General features: G+C 31.5%; 1 protein-coding gene across 13 annotated transcripts; it reads left to right on the top strand.

Annotated features, from left to right (window-relative positions):
- Positions 1 to 7693: 7693 nt before the first annotated feature.
- On the top strand, positions 7694 to 16128 carry LOC140865848 (shaggy-related protein kinase kappa). 13 transcript variants are annotated; one of them, XM_073270661.1, is made up of 15 exons: positions 7694 to 8182; positions 8559 to 8644; positions 8751 to 8841; positions 9564 to 9796; positions 9934 to 10026; positions 10112 to 10171; positions 10279 to 10551; positions 12787 to 12861; positions 13577 to 13633; positions 13700 to 13840; positions 13926 to 13976; positions 14210 to 14305; positions 15080 to 15163; positions 15254 to 15356; positions 15783 to 16128. In XM_073270661.1, exons 4-15 carry the CDS (start codon positions 9650 to 9652, stop codon positions 15872 to 15874), a joined length of 1272 nt encoding a protein of 423 aa, XP_073126762.1. In that variant the 5' UTR covers positions 7694 to 8182; positions 8559 to 8644; positions 8751 to 8841; positions 9564 to 9649; the 3' UTR covers positions 15875 to 16128. The 13 variants fall into 13 exon arrangements, with proteins under 13 accessions (XP_073126762.1, XP_073126755.1, XP_073126756.1 ...); XM_073270654.1 differs by having other exon boundaries at positions 8751 to 8980; XM_073270655.1 differs by lacking the exon at positions 8559 to 8644 and having other exon boundaries at positions 8798 to 8980.
- Positions 16129 to 19636: the final 3508 nt, after the last annotated feature.

Raw genomic sequence — 19636 nt, 5'->3', positions numbered from 1 at the left:
AAATATATATTTACGGACCTTTTTTTTTTTTCCAAGGAATTGTTCGAGCTGCTGACCACTTAACTTAAACCCAAAAATTTCTAGACTAGCCCAATAAGTATTTAGCCCAACATGACTTGACTCATTACTCTCCTAGACCCCTAGGCCCATGAAAAACTAATGAGTTCACTAAAAACATTGTTTAAGTCCATTTAAATTACTTAACTCAAAATTAATGTACTAATTTATTAACTAGTTCATCAGCCTAAAAATTAGACCTTTAAATTATTAAACCCGACACAACTTGGCCCAATAATTTTCATGGATCACACGGCCCATGACAAATTAGTTGGATCACTTCATTAATTATTTAAGCTCATACTTAATATTAAATTAGTCTAATTAATTATTTAATTTAAAATAAAAATACTCGAGCCCAACTAATATAACCCGGACCCGGAGAACCAAACTAACCCAACCCATTATATATTAGACCCAACCCGGACCCAAAAATCTGAGCCTGGCCTGCCAAAACACAAGACACAACCCTAACTTACCTCTCCCTAAGCCCAACTCGAGGCAGCCTTGAGCGGCTTCAGAAAATCAGATCGTGCCGCCTTCGCATACCACCTTTGGCCGTGAAACCACCTCCCATACTTATCCGACACCCAGACGGTTCTAAACCAATAAATTTGACCTTAAACCAAGCCCTGTAGAAGGAGAACAAACCAAAACAACATAGCCCCTCTATTGTTGTACGTGCAGAACGCGACTACTGACTTACGGTCGTTTGGCCGCCCAGATCCGGCCACAAACGGCCGGAGCACCACCTGTAAAACCTTCCCAAAGGTCTTGCGGTTCTAACTCAACTGGAACCAGGCCTAAAATCGCCCTATGGACCGAGAACGAGCCGTTTTACGCAGACCGCTCAAACTGCGACTGTTGTGCAACCAGAAGAGAGTGCTTCGGTTCCAGCCCATTCCAGCCCCAAAACCTGATCTTGATCGACCCTAGGGACCCTAACTCAGACCCCAAGACTTGATGCAGCATGCTAGAACAAGCCATGATAGAAAAACATGAGAAAAGGTGATGAATATAGCATAAAACGTGGACTGTTCATGTATGTTTGGTTGTTCTTCATTCAAATCACACACATCATGCAAAATTAGACATATCATGTTAAAATCAGTATAATATGACTTAAATAGTGGTCAAGAATGGATTCGAGACGTGTCTTTGCATTATTTACGCTCGAATTTACGTTACCGACACGTAGATTAATCTCCGGGATGAACGGATCTTCAAACCGAGTTAAAAACCTTCAAGCTATGGGTATGGTGGCTGCTACTGATGGAGGGTGTCTGATGAAGGTGGCAGCTAAGTGTTTTATCGTAAGATTGGAGTGGTTTAGGTTAGGCTTTTTAATGTAAAATTATACTAGATAATTAATTAGTTAAAATACTATAATAAAATATATTTTTAAAACTCATAAATACACTAACTAATCTGATAATAAACATAAATCCCGAAATAATAAATAAATGGATTTTTAAAAGTCCTTAAAAGTCATTAAAATGACTTAATTTGAGGAAAAATGTAATACTATACATATATACTTAAAAATACTAAAATTTTCATGAAATAATACCTTAAAATAATATTTTAAAGTCTATAAAATCCCATAAAATATTTTGGATGAAAGTCCAACATTTCGTTCTTCCACGGTCCCGCTTACGCGATCGCAAAATAATTTTTCTCAAATAAATTCATAAATTGCAACATGACGGGTTAAATGTCGTAATAACATTTAAAACATGCAGATAAATCACATAATTCACATAATAACACATAAAAGTCATTTAACACATTTTTACTTTATTTTAAAATTATTAAATCCCCTAGTTATGCATGCGAATTTACGTAGAAAATTTCCGAACGTTACAGATAAAGTGGTAATCTCACTCACGAATTGTACTGTATAGTTTAAAGCAGACTGAATGTAAATAGTGCAGTGACAAATTTGTCTGTCTGAAGATTTGAAATAGTTTCAATGAGTGTCCCTACAGCACATCTTAAGAGCACATGAGATTCTCGTGATCACGGTTGTTGTATAACAATCATATAGATATATCATCAATACTAGCCTTGATCAAAATGCGCATCTTCTATGTACCGTTCATGCTGGTCTTAGCCAATATGCGCACCTTAAACATTCACAACATTTAATTATTTTCATAATAAAAATAAAGATTTTTTAAAAATAAAGAAATTTTTTGTTAAAAATAAAGTTTGCAAACTATTTTTTGAAAAATAAATCACTCAAGCACAGAGATGAAACCAACTTTGTAATGGATTAAAAATAATAATGAAATGATAGTTATATTACATTTCAATAATTATACTAGAAGAAATGAAAAATGAATGAAATATAATTATTTTAAATTATCAAATGATCATTTTTAATTAAAAAAATAATAACTACTCAAAGTATTATTATTACTAGCGACAGAAGCACACGCAGTTGCGCGTGTGATATAATATATGATATTTTATGATTTTTATTTATGAAATAATATATTATTTAGTAGTTGAAAATTAGTTATTGGAAAGATAATATAAATTTAATATATTACTATACTCATAAAGGTAGAAGAGAAAAAACGGAAAAAAAATGTGGATAAAAAGGTAAAATTGAAAGATATCTTGATGTGAAATAACACACCAAAAAACAGTTATTCAAAGACCCTCAACTTTTATATAATAGTATAGATTAAGATTAGTTAAAATTAATTAAATATAGAAAAGATTTTTGTAAAAGAAAATTTTGGTGGTACACTTTAGGTTACACCCAAAATCACATTTTACATGATAAATTACAAAAGTGCCCGTGAATCCAATTATTATATATATATATATATATATATATATATACATATTTATTTATTTATTTATTTTCATTCTTTATCACCCTTAAAAAATAAAACTGTCATCTTGGTTGTTATATAAGTGTACATTAAGGTGAATCTTTTGTAAAAACGTTAGATGATAAGTGAGAATGAACATTCTTATTCAAAAATAGATGGAATATAGGAATAATACTCATTCTCATTTGAATGGACATTCTTATTTAAATGTCATACCAAACATGAGTATAAATAATGAGATGAAATGTTTAATATTCGATTATCATGTAATTCTCTCATACCAAATATATCCTTAAAATTTTAAAATTCATTTATTAATTAGGTCGTTCTATCTAGATTATCGTGTGATTTTAAATCAAAAGAATTAATCACGACGATTGAATTATATATTTTTATTGTCACTCGTTCTTAAGCTTAGCTTCAAATTCATCCATTCTTGCGATACAAATGTACCCATCATCCAAGCCGTAGGTCAATCCTTTCACACGTATAAATATATTCGCCACTGACTTGACATTCAACATCCGAAATGACGAAATATGTAGCATAATTATTCAAAGATATTTTCTAGACATCAAATTAATTGTTTAACTATTCCGTATTAAATGTATTTACCTTCCACATGTAAATTAGATCCTAATTATACAGACACTACTTTGACATAGATATAACGATGTGCATTTACCAATAAATATGGAGTTAATTATTTTTTAGTGAACCCCGCATGTATTAATAAATAAGAACCCTTAGATTTATCATGGGGTAATGCCTATAAAAATAGGTTGAAATGAACCCTTTTATAGTCACCCTGCTAATAAATACATGTACCCTACTTATATATATATATATATTTATTTATTTATTTATTTATTTATTTTTCTCTCTTTATTGTATAAAATATCACAATATTATTAGAGCTCCACATTTCAACAAAATAGGAAAGAAGGATCCATCTTATCAACTTTATCATTTTTTTATTGGCATTTAGAAGTATGTTTCTTGACTAATGAGATGTTTCATTGGTCAAAAATCAAAATGGTAGCTCATGTAAAGAATTAGACAAGATTAATTCAATCACTTAATTTAGTTTCACAAGAACAAGTCAAATGGTCTCACAGATCAATTTTGTGACCCTTCTAATAAAAATTATTATTATTTATGTTAAAATATTATTTTTTACTATTAATATGGACCGAGTCTCATGTACATACATATGTGAGACTGGGCATAAGAGACCTACTAAATTAGTTTCTAATATAACAAAGATATCCAAATCAATCAATTGGAATGATTTATTTAGCTAATTAATTAAAAAAATCAATATGATTAATTCGCTTAATCAAAATTTTGAAATGCAAAAAAGATGATATTCTTTCTTACCAAGGTTGACAATCCGCTTTATTTATCTAATCACGAGATAATAAAAAATAATCATATATATCACTATATTAATTAAATAATATAGTAAAACATCATAATTTTTTTTGAAAGAAATAATCTTATTCAAATCATTATTTGATCTATTATATATATATAAAAATCTTGTAATTAAAAACATGTTTTATATCTATAATTAATACTAGAGATATGTATAGATCTAGCCAAAGTTCTATATATACATAATTCGTAACGGAAACATCTCTCAAAAATCAAAACATTATTTTTTTATTTTCATTTTTTTGTTGGTTTCAATTCCACGACCAAAACCAAAACCAAAGTTTTATAGTTAGTTCTTAATGTTTCCAAAATAAGAAAGCATAATGGAAAGCATAGCCGGATTTGTGCGGAACCATGACTAAAATATTAAACAATTAATCTTAAATTTTAAGGTCTTGTGATATACTTTGATAACTTACTTTTTATAATTGAGCAACTTAAAATTTTAATTAAGGTTTGGTTCTGCGAGAGGTCTCTTATGAGACGGATATTTATTCATATCTTATTTACAATAAAAAAAATATTTTTGACATTAAAAGTAATATATGTCCATAGATGACTCTAATAAGGGAGAGTCTATGCTCCTCCAGAGCTATACCCCCTTCTTTATTTGTTGATATGTGTATCATTTCATTTGTTTATTACTTTTTCTTGTTTATTTTATATCTTTTTTCTTCCTTTCCACCCATTCTTTTGGTTGTTTTCTTTCTTATTTTCTCTTCTTTTTACTAATGTTTTTTCTAAAAAAAATTATATTACATTTTTTTATTTTTATTTCTAAATTCTAACCATGGTCATTCATACCATCATCAAAAAAATACATCATCATAATAAGTTTTAAAAATTATGATGAATTTATATTTAGTAGAAAATTTTTTTGAGTAGTTCTTATCAATTTTATAATCATCCACAAACAAATCATCATTGCGTCTTTCAATTATTTGTAATGTTTTTGTTAAATTTTAAAATTTTAAAGTAAGATAGTTTAACATTAAAAATAATTATAAATTATATTCGTCATTTAATAAAACTAAAAATTTAACTAATGCTAAAATTACACCAGAATGTATATTTATTTTTAACTTCAAATTCATGTAGTTTTTTGTTTGTATTTTTTAACACAAATTTTAATTTTTTTTGTAACTTGTAACTGTGCGAAAAAATTAATTATATGTTAAAATTTCTCCACCTAGTTTAAAGGAGTCTAGTTAATAATAATTTTTAAAATTATTTAAAATAATGTGTCGTTATACTTTTATTTTATTTATTCATAATTTTTTATAATTTAGCTTAGATAATAATAAATAAACTATATAAATAAAAAATTTATGTATTATTTTTAGTAAACTTTGTGTGTAAAAACAATATTTTACAAAGAGTTATTTTTTAATAAATAAAAATTCCTCGTAATTTTTAAATTTATATGTTCTATCAAATAAATTTATCATTTAAATTTATTATTCAAAATAAAATCTTTATTTTTTTATGATATCTTGTTTATAAATATTTATGTTTAAAAAAGAATTATAAGAATGATATGGTTATAAGTAAAAGTGAATAAATAAAATAAAAAAATTAGCAAAAGAAGAAACAAAATAATAACCGAATGGAGAAAAAATAAGAGAAGAAAACAAAGAAAGATAATTGATGGAAAAAGGGAGAGAGAACTGGAAAGAGGAAAGAAAAAGAAATAAAGTGCACACGTGTCAACATATGGAGAGGGAGTGTACTCCTTCAGGAGTAGCATAGACTCTCCCCTCTAATAAAATACACGTTTTAAAAAATTGGCATGTGAAACGCTATAACATGAGTTTTTATCTATTTTTTTTATTTATTGTTTGTAACAAAATAAAAATATTCATAATATTTTGTTATTTAATTACCTTTCATTAGTTTGGCTGATTCTTGAGTTGTATAAGTGATTTTTTTATGGGCAATTTGCTAAAAAATTCTCAAATGCAAACATGTTTTATTTTGGGATCCCTAATCATAAAATGTGGTACAAAACAATACAAGATGTGGTACAAAACAATACAAGATGTGGTACAAATTAACAAAAAATATGGTACAAAAAAATGGCTAGGGAGTGCAGAACAAAACATGTTTGCATTGGGGATTTTTGAGCAATTTGCACTTTTTCTATACCGTTAAAATTTAAATAAATAAATTTTAGTTCAAAGCATAACAAATAGAGTGTTTTGTCGCATTTATATAAGCTCTTCAAATTTGTTTAGCAATAATTTGATCAAATAGTTTGTAAATGGTCAAAATAAGTTGTGTAATAGCTTATTTACAGTTTTGGAAAAGTTGTGGTCACTTTTTTTTAAGGGCTATTTGGGAATCAGTCCCTAATATCAAGTGTAAATTAAGAATCAGTCCCTGTGTCAGGAAATTTTGTTTGAACTCCCTGATCTCACTTTTTTTTTCATGGATAAAAAACGGTACAAAAAGTTAAATATACGGTACTAATATACAATATTTGAGTACTAATAGTTTCAGATCTAGTACAAAAATCAAGATTTTGAGTATAACATTTGAATTACTTCATTACTACCAAAACTTATTATACATACATGTTTATGTACAAAATATTTATATTAAAATATTTGTTCGTCATTTTTTTTTACATATATTAGTATTTTGAAAATCACAAAAATCAACAATTTTTTTGGTATTAATTTAAGATATTTGAGTACAAAAACATTTAACTTACGTATTGATTTATATATTTTTGGCATTAATTATTTCAAATTGAGTACAAAATCATGACACACTGAATCATAAGAAATCATGTGATGGAGAGATTTTTTAACAATTAACCGTTTTTTTTAAAGGTTTTATTTTAAAATTTTATTTCTCAAAAATAGTCTTATATATTTTTATAAATCTCCAACATGTTCTCCACCAACTAAATATTAATATTTTTTAAAAAATTAAAACAATATCAATTTTTCTAACATTATTTTAAATAGCCTTCATAATATTATATCAAATTTGGTAATTTTGACAAAAAGAAAGATGCATTTTTTATTTTTTTTTAAAACCAAGCTTATCCAAACACTTTTATCAATTTAAATTTTAAAATAAGTGCTGAAAACTCATAAATCAGTTTATAGAACTTATAAAATATTTTTAATAAGTTCAACCAAAACCCCTCGAAGTTGGAATCAAAACCATCAAAAATTGAGCCTGATTCTACAAGTATAATGTAAAATGCTATTGCAAATTTATATTTGTGAAACAAAATAATTTTTTTATGTTTATAATAAAAATTAATATTTTTAAAATAAAAAATAATACTTTTTTACAAACCAGTTACCAGTTCAAGAAAACGACCTTTGGTGTTGGGTGATTTTGTAGACGACTCATTGGTTTGGTGCACTGGTCATGGCAGCTCCATAATATTCCCCACCCCGGAGAGATTTCGTCTTCATTTCAGTCCTTTGGTCAAAAACTCTGCGGACTCTCAAATCAAACCATGCAAAGTACACAATAATCAATATATGTATGTATGTATGTATGTATGTATGTATGTATGTATGTATACTGTGAGAGAATAAAAGTGGGCGATGAAAAATGGTGAAAAGCGGGGAATAAATAATGGTTAAGTGTGCGATGTAATCAAATTCAACAGTTCACGCTCGCTGTTTCCGATCCCAGCTTTTTTATTTTAATTTTTTTTCCCCTCAAAGCATCCTACTTTATCAAATCATGCGTGTTGAGCTATGTTTATTTAATTCGAGCCACTTTTTCTTGTGTGGATTTGATTGGTGTTACGTTGGTTGAGGGCCCCAAATAAACTGTTTGTGATCTGCGCCGGATTTTTCAATGTTTCGATCCTGGTGAGTGGTGGGTTTTAGTTTGGAATGCTTTTTATTTAATTTGAAAATGGTATTCGTGTTTTGGGTTTATTTAATTTGTGATTGATGCTGCTGCACTATTAGTGCGATTTATTTCTTTAATTTTTTTTTGTGAATCCGAAGGTCTTGAAGTCTAAGGTAATTGCGGTACAGGAGTTAGATCTAGTGAATTTGCTTTAAGCATGCTTTTGAGAAAGGATAAAACTGTGATGTGAGGATTAATTCAGTCCTGTGGTGAATTTCAGTGTAATGAAGCCATGTCTTAAAGCTAGTCTTTTGAACTTTTTGAGTTTAAATTTAAGTTCATTCCACTCCCAAACAAGCTTACCCTTGCTGAGCTTAATGTGGGCTCATGTAGCTTAGGTATTCTGTTGGTTTGCTGCTTAGTACCATTATGTGGAGCTGGGCTGATTCTATTTAACTTAATTGATGAGCTCCATTTGGGTCAGTCTCGGTTTATCTCTCTGTTAATATTTGGTTGAATTTCTATAGTTTTGTTTGTATATTCCATCTTGCACTGTACTTACAAAAAGAAAAAAAATGAAATTAGCCAGGCGAACTTCAGTACTTGGTTTATCATGAACATTAGCAATGCAGATGCTGATTCAACCAGGAAGTGGAAATAGGAGAAGGGAAATCCAGTTAAGTTTTTTTGGCTCTTCAGCATAACAAGGACATTATCGCTCGCAGCCCCAGAAAGGATCCGATTATATAATATTACTCTGTGCATGCTTCATAGCACAGTAGCATAAGTTGGATAACAACGGCTAATCTAGAAAGGTGATGTAATGCATAAGTTTTTCACTTGGAGCAAAAACAAAAGAGATGCTTCTCTTCTAATGGAACATTGTGTGATCACATCCCATGCAAGTGTGATTGTTTGTCCTGTTTCTGCTACACTTTTCCATGTCCTGTTATACACAGACCGCGACTGTTTGTCACTTAATTTTGTGGCTTTAGAGCAGATCAAAGTGTGGGTCTCCATTTAGAAAGTGAAAAATGTTATAGAATTATGATGTTGCTGCCAATTGGATGCAGATTCTGGTTTTTCAGTTCGATTTGAATTCCTGATTCCAGTAATTACGTGTCTAGTTTTGTTTAAGTTCATCCACAAGAGAGAGCTGCTTTCATCAGTCTTCTAAATTTTTTGAACTATTCTCTTTGTGCTGAAAATTCAAATTCAGTATCTAAACATGCTTTTATCATGCATATGGAAGATGGATGTGGATTGAAAATTAATTTTTTCTTTACCTTAGATGATATGTATTACATTATAAGTTGAATTCAAACTTGGATTGATTAGCTTGTATTCTTATTCAAAAAAGCGGTTCTTTGGTTAAATTGACGTTGAGTTTCATTGTAGGTAAAAAGTGACATCGTTGACAAGGAATGTCACCTCTTGAAGTGTTGAAGAGCATATTAGCAGATTAACATTACTCAGGCTAACTCATGGCATCGGCTGGCCTAGGGCACGGAGGAGCTGGCAGCTCAAGATCTGCTAATGGCTTCAAGGTCTCATCTAGTTCAGTTGACTGGCTGGGAAGAGAAATGAATGAAATGAGATTGAGGGACAAAGTGGACCTTGATGATGATAGGGTGAGTTATTTGCTTAATCCAAGCTCTCCATCGGTTTGTTTAAGCTTTTTTGTTGTTCAGAGATATTTATAGTTGCAGCTGGGTCACCTCAATGGTTTCTGATACATTTTACCATGGAGATGTGCTTTATGTTGCAGGACAGTGAACCTGATATAATTGATGGTGTGGGCGCTGAAACAGGGCACGTCATAAGAACCACTCTTGGTGGTCGAAATGGTCAGTCCAAGCAGGTTGGTGGACAGTATTCTCTAGAAGTTGCCTGTGCTTGGCCCATGTGACTATTGATTTTAACATCTATTTTATCTTGGTTAACAGCTGGTCAGTTACATAGCAGAGCATGTTGTTGGAACTGGCTCTTTTGGAGTAGTTTTCCAAGTGAGCTAAGTAAATGTTTGTACATGTTTTGTGCCTGTCAATGGGCATTCTCTATTGTATCACTGCTCTTATTGTGCCTTTTTTATTATTCAAACTTCTCGGGACAGGCAAAATGTCGGGAGACTTCAGAAATAGTTGCTATCAAAAAGGTTCTTCAGGATAAGCGCTACAAAAATAGGGAATTGCAGATTATGCAAATGTTGGACCATCCCAATGTTGTAGCTCTTAAACATTCATTCTTCTCAACAACTGATAAGGAAGAGCTATACTTGAATCTTGTTCTGGAATATGTTCCTGAGACTGTGAATCGTATCGCTCGCCAATATAGCAGGCTGAACCAGCGGATGCCATTGATATATGTCAAACTTTACACATATCAGGTATTTGATTGTGTTTCTTGTTGTTTTTCGGCAACTTTTGAATTTAGAAACTTATTTGAGGACCGCTACCGAATTCTTGGCATCTTTCTGACTGCCATTTTTGTGTATGATTTGTGTTTCATGCGAAAACATGACCAAGATGATGAGTTGTTAATGACTATTGTTACTTTCATATTTCTGGGACTCTACATGGCATCATGAATTCTGGGATGCTGTTTACCCTTTTTATCTGCTTGCTCTATTTATTTGTTTAATGTCTTTGAATCTCACTGTCTGGTGTTATTAGTGCGTGTTTGTATGTCTGTATCCGCACAAGACCAGATGCCTAGACCTCTAAGGCTAGTACAATGTCTGATGCGCAAGTCTTGAACATTTTCATCCTCGAGTATAGATGTTGACAAGGAACAATTCAGAGGGCCTAACTCAGAGTTGCAGGGGTTGCATTTTTTTCTTCCTATTAATTTGGATATATGGTCGGCTAATTGTGATGGGACTAGTACGCTTACCGGATCAATAAATAGTATTAATTGAATTTGATAAAAGTTTCACACACAGAATTATATTTAGTTACTAGGATTTTATTTACCTAAACCTAAGTTAGACAAGAGAATCTGAATGAGGGTTTGATTTCAATTAACACTAAGTTCAAAAATTAAATGAGTATAATCTTTTGAAGAAAAGTGGCAAGAATTCAAAAGATTTTCAAACAAACAAGTGACGAGGATCAATTAGCGATTAGAACACAAAATGTTACTAAGCTATATTATGTTAGACATGTTATTAAAAATAACTGAATCAAAAAATGTTGCTTCATTCACGGAAAAAGTTCCTCATTTAATTATTAGGCTACCTCTTGAATTAACAAATTTAATTCATTCCAACAGTCCATGATATTTCTGTTTGGATTTTATCAAATTAAGACGCATTAACTATGTACGAACTATCAGTTTTCATCCAAATTCGTACAAACTTATTGAATTTATTTCTTGTAGATTTTACTACTTTTTATTTGTTAATTTTGCTATCAAATCTTAATCAATCTCATTTCCATCTCTAAATCAAGTAATACAAGGCCATATTATTTATGCACAAATGACGATGCCGATCAACCATCGAAAGATAAACGTAAGCAACAAAGACAATTCCATTAAAAAGGAAAATGCAGTCAAAATTATAAATGTAGTCTTGACCCAAATATCAATTTCCATACACAAATGAATTACTGGAAGCCTTGAAATAAAATTCAGAATAAGAGATGAAGAAATTCGCAGCTATGGCTTGTCATATCCTCGAAATTACCATTTGAAAATCATGTCTTCAACTCCTTGAAACCCTTGAAGACATGGGTGTGCTTCATTTCATTCGTGCATGCATGGACATGACCAAGTTTCCAGGGTTGGATCTGTGGACTTTTTAAAGAATTTGGCTCTTCCCCTGACTCTTTCAATGTGTCATTGGCTTGAATGTCTCATGTTTGATTTTGACTTTTTCTTCATAATTATACTGCATTCATGCTTTCCGTCAAGCTTCAAATGTAATAGAAATATCGTCAATGCATTGAAGTATAGGAATGAATAGTTCCAAGTAAGTTCCAATACTCACAAGTAAATGTAAGCAAAATGGTGATATAAATCTCACTTATCACTAGACATATGGACACTCCATGCCGAACTTAAAAGCTTCTAAATGCAGATTATACAACTTTCGTTAGCATGTTTTGTTGGATGAACAATCCCAACTTCTCCTGCCTTGTAGTTTTTTATGATACTCGACACTCTTTCCAACTTCTTTTTCAGCATATAAAATTCACTTGGCGACCTTGCATTGAGCCTTTCGAACTTGGGGATTATTTCATGGCTGAATTTATGGGAACATTTTTTATTTTAACTTGATGTTGCTGAAAGTTTTTACCTTCTTCATAAATGTTGCTGATATGCTGTATGATATATTTGAATAAACTGCAAAGTTCCGATAAAGTTCCTGATGGTTCTTTTCAGACGTGCCATGTTATGCCCTGTTTACTAAGTCTTTTTCCATGAGATTAAATCCATTTGTTGTGAGATTTGGTCAATAGTTACTTTCTCCAGGTGTAGATTTTTTTCTTGTAATTTTCTCAGTTGGTGTGAGTTTCAAGGAAATTTATTGAATTTTATACGCAGAAAAAGGTATACTTTGGAGTTTAATTTTTGCCTTATTTTGCATCACTCTTATCGGAATATATTTCTCTTGGTGTAGATATGTCGAGCTCTTGCATATGTTCATAACTGTATCGGTCTTTGTCACCGTGACATAAAGCCTCAGAATTTACTTGTAAGTCTCGTTATTTTCTTTCTGAAAGCAATAATGTTCTAAATCTGCATTTAGTATTATGGTTTTTCTTATAACTGATGGACAAGTGTCCAGCTAAAATATATTTGGTCATTCTCCTATGCAAAAACCACAAGAGGTATGCATTAATCTTAAAAGTGTGACGTAGTAATTTGAATACGTTAATATATTCTTCTCAACATCATTGATTTGGCAAGAAATTTTTGTAAGTTGTGATAAGAAGACCCAATGTAACCAACCGTGAAATTGTCGGAATAAACTGATCTCAGAAACCAAAATCTCGAAGACAATAATTCTTGGTTCAAAGGTAATAAGAATTTTACATATAACATATTCATCTAAAAGTTGGCCATTTTATCTAGAATTATACCATGAAACTGTAGTATATATCATGGGTTCTTTTTCCAGTTATGCATTGTAAAAGGGAGAGTTCTCTTGCTGATTGCATGTCAGAAATGAATGCTGTTGCATTATCTTGTATGATGAAATATGGCTTGTAAAAATTGACCTCAGCTCCTCATCATTAACTGTGAAATACGATGCCATTTACCGGTTTGGCTAAATAGAAGATGATGTAGAATACTGCTAAGTAACGCTCAGGAAATTCAAGAGTATATTAAGTATTGGTTTTTTCTTCATCCTTTACCTTTTCCTTTTATCATCACTCAAATGCTGAAGTCATATAATATACTTCCAGGTGAATCCACATACACATCAGCTAAAACTCTGTGATTTTGGCAGCGCCAAAGTTTTGGTACGTCTTAATGCAACATGGTTATGTGCTGTTTCTTGTTGCTGATTCATATGGTTCATTCATCAGGTGAAAGGAGAACCCAATGTTTCCTATATCTGTTCAAGATATTACCGTGCTCCTGAACTCATATTTGGTGCAACTGAATATACAACTGCAATTGATATATGGTCGACTGGCTGCGTAATGGCTGAATTACTACTTGGACAGGTGGTGTTATGGTAACGTGTAAACTTTACTTTACAATATTATATGCCTCAGATTGTCATTTAAAAGTTTCTCTCTGATCTTACAGCCCTTGTTTCCTGGAGAGAGTGGAGTTGATCAACTTGTGGAGATTATTAAGGTGACTTAAATTTTAGCAATCATTAGGATTTCATTTTTAGTATTTGGCTCGCTCAAGTTAAAATATCTGAACTTTGTTTTTTCTCTTATTATTCCATGGTAAAATTTTCCAATAACTGAAAAGTTATATTCCATATTCTTCCAGCATAGCATCCCAAGTCCTAAAGTGCCTTCTTAAATGTTTGTTTAGTGCAACAAACATTTTCAGTCATTATTTTTGTTGATGTAATACAGGTTTTGGGAACTCCTACAAGAGAAGAGATCAAATGTATGAATCCTAATTATACGGAATTCAAGTTTCCACAGATCAAGCCCCACCCTTGGCACAAGGTATTTCCCGTTGCTTTCTACCTTTTTGTCTGGATGGATCATTAGTAGTATTTACATGACAGTTGTTTTTCACAAACGTGGCAGAGAGCTGTTTTCTATCTCAGTTTGGCGCATGGTTATGTTGTCATATGATGATATGAATTTACAAGTTTGCAAAGTCCTATAAGATTTTTATTTAATTATTGACAACCGATGCGTCTAATTAGGATCAGCCAACTACACTGGCAGATTAATGATTTCTTTTTGAATTATTATTTATTTGTTTTATATAATTTTTATCATACTAATAATGAAGATGATGATGATAATAATAAAAATAATTAGTAGTAGTAGACTAGTAGTTTATTGGAAGAACTTGGTGTAAATAAACATTGTCTTGTGAAACTTTATGGCGATAACAAGTATACTAGCAGTACTAGACATGACCTAGTTCAACATGATAGAGTTCTTTATTGGACAAAACAACATGATAAAGGTAAGCATGTAAGTATGGGAATTATGTCAAGAATCAATTAGTCTTCCTATCTATGCAAGCTGCGAAAGATCGATATTCTTTCAAGTGCTTGAGCTGGAGTGTTGGAAAGGTGGAAAGAATTCTGGGATTTCTACCCAGAAAAATATGGGATTTGAATGGATTTGATTTTATTCTTGATCTGATGATATTTTATCCGACAGGAATAATTCACTTGTTTATGTGTTTGTAAATTGCACTTCGTAAATATGATAAGTTTTAAGATAATGATTAAAAAAAATATATCTGCCTTCGAATCTCAGGTCTTCCAGAAGCGTCTACCTCCAGAGGCCGTGGACCTAGTATGTCGGTTTTTCCAATACTCACCAAATCTCAGATGCACTGCTGTAAGTGCAATTTTCACCATCAACAGCTGAGGTTGTCTTTTGAATAATACAAATCAAAAGATCAACTTTTCTTTTCTTATGGCATGGCAGTTGGAAGCTTGTATTCACCCATTCTTTGATGAAATAAGGGATCCCAACACTCGACTTCCAAATGGTCGACCACTTCCTCCACTCTTTAACTTTAAACCCCAAGGTACATTAAACTCCTCATTTTAGAATCAAATTGGTGATTATGATGGAATCATATAAAAAAAATCATGCTGTTGGCCTCACTGAGATCGACGGCCACTAAGGTAGTTCCAGTCTGAAGGCTAATATGCCATTTTTGAGTAGATTGAGCATTTACACTACAACTTGAATTTATAAAGCTGAATGCCTGTCAGGCGTCGGCCCTTCTGTGAGCCTCAGGCATGAAAATTGATGTATTGTATCTGCTTAGCTTCGGTAGCATCTTGATATGCCGTTTTATTCTTCATAGAGCTAATGGGTATACCACCAGACACTATCCATCGCCTTATTCCAGAACACGCAAGGAGGCAGAACTTATTCATGGCTTTTCACTCCTAGTCACCAGAACCCATCCTTCTTGATGACATTCTGCTTCATTCGTGTGTTGCAGCTTGCTGCTGTTCACCATCTATACTGCTGGTCTCCAAAAATGAGTTGGCATTACCAGAATACTTTTTAGAGGAAAAGAATTTCATTTGTTGAAGGTTTTGCGTGCCGGTCATATAGTCTTGTAAACTTTTATCACTTTTATGCATCCTTTCCTGCCAAGAGACGACAAAACTTTTTACTAGAATACATGTAGAGCAGTTTTCGTAGGAGGTTCTATGTAATTTTAGCTACTTGCATTGGCAGCATTGCCATGTGTTTCTGTTTCCATGGGCTATGCTGAGGATGTAAGTTGCAATTTCACTTGTTTCTACTGTGGTTTTTGCTTTTGCCAACCTCGAGATTTGATTTATCGGTATACATTAACTAAAAGGTGGGGAAGATATCTTGTGAAGTCATATGCTTTTGTAAATGTTAATATTGTTTTTTAAAAGATAATAATAATAATTCTTTCGGGGTGGGGAGGAGGAAAGTTGCATTCTAACAATATATATATATTGAATTTTGGTTTCCAAAAATTATGAATACGATATAATTGATTTTCGGCCACACGAGAAAGTTTTCAGGAAATGATTTTTCGTCTTTGTGAATTGATTTTTTCTTTACTTTTTAGCAGGACATGTGAACCGGGTTTAAGTTCATGAAAGAAAATACTAAATTTTTTTTTTCTTGATGGGAAAAATAAGTATAGTAATAAAAAAAAGCATATACGGATACCAATGGGCACACTCAAGCAGTAGCAAGTAATCAGTCAATATATGGGTATTGTATACATGAAAAGTAATTTGTGTGGTTCTAAAAAAAAAGTATGTTGTGCGGATATAAATATATTATTATTATTATTATAATTATAATTATATTATTATAAAAACATGAATGTTTAAAATTGTAAAATGTCGCTTTTGTATGATGATGATATGTAGCCATGCATAGCGGTGTAGTTGGTCGTTTGGGCTCAGTTGTCCAATTTGATTGTTACTGGTTAGTTAATTAATTTTACGCGTTGTGATATAATTATTATTAATAGTTGGCCTTCAGCCCTTCACAGTAATAAATGATGATCATCGTTAGATCCGGTCAGAACATAACCAGATACACGGTCAATCTATCCACTTTTGCTTTGGTCACATGTGTTGATTGGATTGGATTGGATTGTATTGGATTAAGTGTAGAAATTGATGGAAAATATAATTTTCATATATTTTCAAAAATGAATACAAGATGTGTTTATATACAATTAAAAACCTAAGGAGAATAAAAAGAAATACAATATATAAAATATACAAAATATAATATAGAATATATTCCAATAGGCCCTCTTAAGATAGTGAGCTCGTAGAGACACCAATCTTTGAACAAAGTAGATGCAAACGAGCACTACGGAGCGGCTTTGTCAAAGCATCAGGCAGCTGGCCAGAAGATGAGACATGAGATACGCGAATTTTGTTACTCTGAACCAGCTCACGAACAAAGTGATAATCCAGAACAATATGTTTCATGCGAGAATGAAAAACATGATTAACACATAAATAAGTAGCTCCAATATTGTCACAGTAGATAGAGAATCGGTGAAGACTCAACAATAACCCCAAGTTCAGCAAGTAGTGTGGTAGCGCTTAGTCGTATCACGTCCAAATTAACCCAACTCAAATCAAATTTGTAAATATGTAGTAGCGAGAGTAGGGATCGTTCCCACGAGGAAAGTGAAATTTATTGTGTTCTTAAAACACTGAAAATAAATAAGAAATGGGGTTTTTATATTTGAAATTAATTTCTAAAAATTGAAAGCAAATAAAAATAAATTTTATTAACTAGCATGCAAGACTAAAATTGTAGCGAAATAATTAATTAAACAAGTCTTGGTATCGGTCGACTAGCCCTTGAATTTATTCACTCGGTCATCGGTTTTCTAAAAATAATTAAATTTAATTTGAATATTCATCATTGAAATATCAATTTCTATCCCACCTTAATCTTAGTTAATTAGACACAAGCGTTCTAAATTAACCCTTACCAATAAATCAACCAACATGCAAGCGACCAAGATTTAAATCCAAGGTAGTATTCAAACTAGTGAGGTCGATTAATCTAGACAACATAAACACAAGCGGTTATATTTAATCTAGTCAAGTGATGTTCTTACGAATTAATAAATTCAAAAGCAGACATTATTAATCATAGTTTCTTCGCAAATTAGAGAAATCAAACAATTACGGATTTGATATCTAATTTAGCTTTAGATTGTATGAAAAATCATTAGGTGATCAAGCTAATAATCAAACACACAAGCATAAAAAATAAATTCGAACAACTCTTGATACTCAAATAAAAAATCAAACGATGAACGTGTATCAAAATATCACGAGAAAATAAAACTTCAAAGTATCGTCTTCCTCAATCAAGAATTAAAACTTAGCCACTATGATAAGAATCTTGATGGCATGAAAAACAAACACGATTATAAACGAATCGTAACCTAAATTCAATAACAAAAAGATTCTATAATGTTGTCCCAATCTTTTGAACAAGTAAGTTTGGATATCTACCTCTAGTTTACAACGAAACTAGCAACAGATAATCACAAGATAAACAATTAATGTAACGCCCGAAATTATTTAATTTTAATTCGAGAATATTTAATTTGGGAATATTTGGAGTTTTGATTTAAATTCTAATATTCTTAAATTATTTAGGATTGAAATTGAATGAAATGATAAGTTGAGGACCTAATTGCAATTATTGAAGACTTGAGGGGCCAAAGTGCAAATATTGGAAATTTTGTTGGACACTTGTTATTATTCTGGTTATTCACGTGTAGGACATGATTTTCATCATAAAAGTTGGAGGAAGAACCGAGAGGGAGATTCAAGAACTCCAAGTTTCATTCTTCATCTTCAAAGTGCAATATCTTGAGTTCCGGTTATCCAAATTCGATTCCGAAAAGTGTTTTGAAATCCTTGAGACGAGGCCTTTGAATTGATGTAAGTTTTATTTTGATTCTTCATGGTTTGTGAATTCGAAAATGGCAGAGATCAGATTTGTGTATGACTTGGTGTTCTTGAGATTACATGTTTTGTATGTTCAAAGGCGGATTGAAGATTGAATGCCATTTGAAATTAATGTTACCTTTCAGCAAGTGTTCGAAAATTATGCCATCTGATTTGTTGGTTTATTGATGGTATTCTTGCTGGTATATATATTGTTATGAAGTTGTGTTGAATGATTGAGTTGATAGGATTGATTTTCGGTTGCCGAATTTATACCGTTACGCCGCCGGATTGTGAATTGAGGCTGTTTTGCTATCTTGTATTGAGCTGTGATTTTGGTGAGTCCTAGCTGATGTTTGTAAGCTTTCTAAACTTCATTTCAGATTGTGTTTGAATACCATCGAGCTCGAGAACTTCACCTTCAAACCGATAGAGATTGAAGCAAGGTTTGAAGTGATTCTACAATGGAGTTTGAATGGTTTTAAGTGTGGATTTTGAGATAAGGCTTGTGGTTGTTTATTGTACAGATTTGGACAGCTAGAAGACACCATAAACCTCACAATCAAAAGGTAAAAGTGGACTACTATTTTGAATGAGATTATAACTCGAGATGGTTTTTATCGAGTTTCCTAAATCACATACTTATTTGCTTATTTGCTTATTTGCTTTTCTATGTTGTATTTGAATGGTTGAATGAGTCTTGATGTTAATGAATGCTATTTTGTTGATATATGATGCATTCATCTTGTAAGACTTGTTCTTTGATTTTGAAATAAACGAAAACGTTCGAATAGACGATTTGAAGGATTATATATGTACGACCTGGGTGGTTGACTTAGCCTAGCGTCTGATTTACATATATAATGGCTTC

The sequence above is a fragment of the Henckelia pumila genome, chromosome 4 (assembly GCF_033568475.1).
Source record: "Henckelia pumila isolate YLH828 chromosome 4, ASM3356847v2, whole genome shotgun sequence".
Taxonomy (NCBI): domain Eukaryota; kingdom Viridiplantae; phylum Streptophyta; class Magnoliopsida; order Lamiales; family Gesneriaceae; genus Henckelia; species Henckelia pumila.
This window is presented reverse-complemented; position numbering and strand designations above follow the sequence as displayed.

Bases quoted from the DNA above. Each gene is read 5' to 3' on its own strand.
- LOC140865848 (XM_073270663.1), top strand. From the start codon at position 9,650: ATGGCATCGGCTGGCCTAGGGCACGGAGGAGCTGGCAGCTCAAGATCT. The intron at 10,172-10,278 runs GTGAGCTAAGTA...TTCTCGGGACAG, and splicing joins CTTTTGGAGTAGTTTTCCAA to GCAAAATGTCGGGAGACTTC. The intron at 10,552-12,786 runs GTATTTGATTGT...CTCTTGGTGTAG, and splicing joins TCAAACTTTACACATATCAG to ATATGTCGAGCTCTTGCATA.